The following is a 4,885-nucleotide window of genomic DNA, read 5'->3' as shown; positions in this document are numbered from 1 at the left end:
TCAAGATTTATCTAAATGTTATATACTGTTAACAGAAAGCGTATCTATAACTTAAATTAATTTATATACACCTATTGATATAAGTTTCTACTTTAGGGTCAGAGGCGTAGAAAGAATTTTTTGGTGTTCGAGATAGGTAACTTCCAGACATGGAGCAAACTCCAAACATTTATATGTTTATACTTATGTCAAATAATGACGGTTTGCAAAAAAATTGCGATGATTGGAAGCTGGGAACAAAAAAGCCCCAAAATTTTCGCCCCCCCTGCCCCAACCGTGAGAGCAACAAGTTGATGAAGTATTTTTTGTACTATTCTTAACTAGACTTATATTCATCGATAAATTTTAAGTTTCATAGTATTATCTATTAGCGTTTAGAAATTATTACCATATAAAATTTGCATCCCCCTCAAGTTGAGGGGGGTTTAAACTTTATATGGTCATAATTTTTGAACGCTAAAATATTTTAAAATGAAATCTAAAATTTATCGATGAATATAAGTCTAGTTAAAAATAGTACAAAAAATACTTCATCAACTTGATGCTCTCACGTTTGGTGCAGGGGGGCGAAAATTTTGGGGCTTTTTTGTACCCAGCCTCCAATCATCGCAATTTTTTGCAAACCGTCATTATTTGACATAAGTATAAGCATATAAATGTTTGGAGTTTGCTCCATGTCTAGAAGTTACCTATCTCGAACACCAAAAAATTCTTTCTACGCCTATGTTTAGGGTAGTATATGCAACGTACTCTTAGTAATTTTTACCCTTAGTAATTTTTACCCTTAGTAATTACCCTTATAAATTAATTTGAAACTTCAAAAACGTCAAATAATCATTTTGAAAAATATTGTAGGTATAAAAGAAAAAGTTAAAGGTAAACTTATTGAGGTACTTTACAAAAAAAAAAAAAAAAAAAATTTCTATCTGTTTTTTACTTTAACGTACTTTTACAACTAGGATCTGTCGTTTTACATCCGTTCGATGTCAAAGTTTGAACAAGAGTTAAAACAAATCAATTTTTTTTTTCACACATTATTCTATAAAAATATGTAACATAGTTTAGGTAATACCTCCGTAGACTTATACGATTATCGTTTTAACTTAACCGCCAAAATAAGAACTACTCTCAATCGATAACGTTAGTGAAATCGGTCAAAATGTAAATTATTTAAAATCTTATTAAATTGGTGATTGTTGCAAGTCGGTGAATTAATTCCAAACTGTCAAACAGATTAATCAGTACTTTTTAATATTGTTCTTTAACCAATAGCATTGTGTTTACGTCATCAATTTTATGTATATATAGTAGTTCACTCCTTTTTTTATCAATTGTTGGATGGTGGCTGATCAAGAATTGTGGATCTTAAATCTGGGTGGAGAAAAAGATTCACAATAAGAAGGTAAAGTTATTCGTCAAAAATATCTTAACTCTCTCCGCTTAACCTAGATAAATGGGTAATTTGAGTAAAAAGTTGTTGCTACCCGTTCGGCAGTCTTTGATATGAAGTCAGTGGCAATGGCTTGTAGTATTGAAAAAATTGAAATATTGTAATATTTATTTAAAAAATTTTAACCTATATAAAAAATAAAACGAAAAGAGTTAGTCATACCTGCTTGTCAGTTTACACTAAACTCGTTTAAACTTCCTAAAATTCATACTTTATTATCTATTCTTTAGTTCATTCTATTCATTTATTTCTTTTAATTCAATTATTAATTTATTTTTATTTTTTATAACCTATTTTTAATCTCAAATTTTTTGCATTTTTTTTATATAAAGTTTTTTTTTTCTTTCTATTAACCTTCTGTTAATCTATTATATAATTTTCTAATTGACCATAAATTTAATTTAGTTTGCGTTTTTTATTTCTATCTTTTTAACTTCTATTTTTAATTTCTATTGATCTTTTGACCTTTTATTAATTTCTTACTTTTTTATTTATTTATTGTACACTTGCTTATATATATATATATATATATATATATATATATATATATATATATATATATATATATATATATATATATATATATATATATATATATATATATATATATATAATATATAAGTATAACTACTTGTTTGTATAACATTTAATGTCCAATAATTTTATCAACTACATATATATTTTTATGTACTACGTTTTTTGATTATATTTTATTTATTATTTCTATTTACCTTTTATTATTTTCTACATACTCATTATTTTTTATTTAACTCTTATTTTTTACCTAAAAACTTTCCCCCTCAAATTCAACCGATATATTATGCTCGCAAACCCAGTTTCTCTTTTTTTTCTTGCTTAACTATTTTTGGATTTAACGAATTAACCATATATTTAGGTTGATTTCTATTTTTGTTTTTTTTTCATAAATATACTTATCTAAGTTTGCTTTTAAGCTATTGAAGTATTTATAAATGTTTTATAATACATACAGGATGAAGTATTCATATGGCTTCTTTCTTATTTTCTTATTTGCGATTTCAAAAGGTATGCATTTTATATTATTCATATTTTTTAAGGCATATGCATCATTATATAATAATGATATGCATATTTCGCATAATGATAATATAATATATACTATTATATAATAATATATATAATATTTATATTAATAATTAACATATGTAATATTTATTATATAATAATATAGTATATATAATAATAGTATGCATATTTCGCAATATGCATATTTTATGACTCTAAAACCGGAGGCTATTAAAGTATTAAAGAGAGCTTTCTATGTTTTTTGCATTTGCCAAAATTTTTAAATATGAAGATGTTACAAAATATAAGTAATTAAAATAAAAAGAGTCAAACGCATAAAAATTAATAAGGCTAACGTTATCTAGTTGCATAAATGTTATAAATTTTTTAGAGAAAAGTAAACTTTAGGATGAAGTTGTATCTTGACAAAGTTGAAATAATTAAAATATTATCAAGTTTAACTTTTTTGTCATGACTAGCATATATATGGAATTAATGTAACTTATAATACAAACTAATTTAGTAATATGGTCATCAGGAAGAATAATAACGTAGATTAATGATGCAATCCCAGGAAAAAAAGTTCTATAGAATTTCTATAGAATCTCTGTTAATTTCTACAGAATTTCCATGTAGCTAGAAAAAAGTAAATTTTCTTAGTCCCATTTAAGCCTACAAAATATTACAGCCTAGGTCTACAAAGGTTATAAAAAGGCATGCTCAGAGGACAGATAATTTGATGAACTCTTTTGTAAGTCACTGATAACTTTAGAAATGCTATACTTTACGTAACTACATTCTTAAATATAAGATCTTTAAAAAAAATTATCTTTTTAATTATTATTTTGTTTTTAAATAGTATAAGGTCGATACAGGTAAAAAAAGTATTTGATGTTTTTATTTCATTTATAATTTATTAGTTTAATTATATTTATTTATATTATTTAATTATAATTTATTTGTATAGTTATTATTTTAGCACTTTTTTTTACAATTATTATTGAGTTCCTTAAAATTTAAGAGATATCTGCTAAGTTTTTATACTTGCAATAGTATCTTTCTCATCTTTTTTTATGGTCGTTGGGGGAATAATGACTTATTTTTATCAATATCTAATACCTAAAAACCTTTTTTTCTTTTACAAATTGATCTATAATACCATATAGTTCATAAAATTAAATAACAAATGGATGTATGTATGAATGCACCAGATATGTGTACCGATAGAATAGAATATAATAATATAATAATAATATATATATATATATATATATATATATATATATATATATATATATATATATATATATATATATATATATATATATATATATATATATATATATATATATATATATATATATATATATATATATATATATATATATAAAGGTTTAATAAAAAGCAAAAATACACTGTAAAAGTAATAATAGAAGTTAGTACCTTCTGTTACGCAACTAACGAGAATTAAGTGATGCAACGTGAGTTTTCGCGCAAATGTTTCTCGCGACACTTGCACCTTTTTTTGCTTAAAATATTCGTTGTTTATTTTATACTAATCATTGGTCAAAAGTTTTACCTCGCAAAGCTTAAAGTTAAATAAAAGTTAAATAGCCACGTAAAAGAACTTAAGATCTCCTACTTCTATTTTTTAAATAAATTTAGCGTTGCTCAATCTTAAATCCGACCGGACGATCTAAATTCCGATTATGGAATAAAAATAACAATAATAAAATATCTGATAAAATTGTTTAAAGAAAGTAAAAAATTAGGCACTTCTTTTTTGGTTGGCACCCCTAGGGAGTAGCAAATTTTTTCCTTAAAGCAAATGCGCCTAAGACTGTTGTACAACATTTCTACAACTATTGGAAAACAAGCTTTACTTTTAAACGGTATTTTTTATTTGTGCATTATAACATATTGTTGAACAAGGATTTTTTCTTCAAATGGTAATGGAATGAAACCTGCAGTGCCTAAAACACTGCAAGTTTCATTCCATTGTTAAAAAAATAGCAAATTTATTTTTTCTTCTGTTTTTAAATACAAGTTTGCGACAAAAACTAACAGTTTTTGTTCCTGGTATATTAATTTTAAATCTTGCTCACAATCTAGTTTCCAGTATTAAACCTTTTTAAGAAAGTTTTTATTCTTTTCATATATTTATTGAAACTTATATTTCAAAATATTTGTTTTTTAAGAGCTGACTTAAAGAAGTGAATTATTATCATAATTTAATAACCATTAAATTTTATAAATAATTTTTAACATGGTTTTAGTGGTTAGAGTTCTGGCTTCAGAACTGAAAGTCCGTGGTTTAAAGCCGGCTCTGGCTAAATTTATAATCAATGCTCCCGGTGTTGTGTGATAAGACCGTTAGGACTTCATGGAGCA

At 24.6% G+C, this 4,885-nt stretch overlaps 1 protein-coding gene across 3 annotated transcripts in view; it reads left to right on the top strand.

Annotated features, from left to right (window-relative positions):
- The first annotated feature begins 1,329 nt into the window (after nucleotides 1–1,329).
- LOC124816252 (A disintegrin and metalloproteinase with thrombospondin motifs adt-1-like) overlaps nucleotides 1,330–4,885 on the top strand; it is a 36,910-nt gene continuing 33,354 nt past the window's right edge. For all 3 annotated transcript variants that reach the window (XM_065807367.1, XM_065807366.1, XM_065807365.1), the window contains exons 1-2: nucleotides 1,330–1,402; nucleotides 2,442–2,494. In XM_065807367.1, the coding sequence (XP_065663439.1) occupies nucleotides 2,443–2,494 (52 nt within the window). In that variant the 5' untranslated portion in view covers nucleotides 1,330–1,402; nucleotide 2,442. The remainder of the gene's footprint in view (nucleotides 1,403–2,441; nucleotides 2,495–4,885) is intronic.

Source organism: Hydra vulgaris, chromosome 10, assembly GCF_038396675.1.
Source record: "Hydra vulgaris chromosome 10, alternate assembly HydraT2T_AEP".
NCBI classification, from domain to species: domain Eukaryota; kingdom Metazoa; phylum Cnidaria; class Hydrozoa; order Anthoathecata; family Hydridae; genus Hydra; species Hydra vulgaris.
The sequence above is the reverse complement of the archived record's forward strand: the minus strand, read 5'-3'. Positions and strand labels throughout refer to the sequence as shown.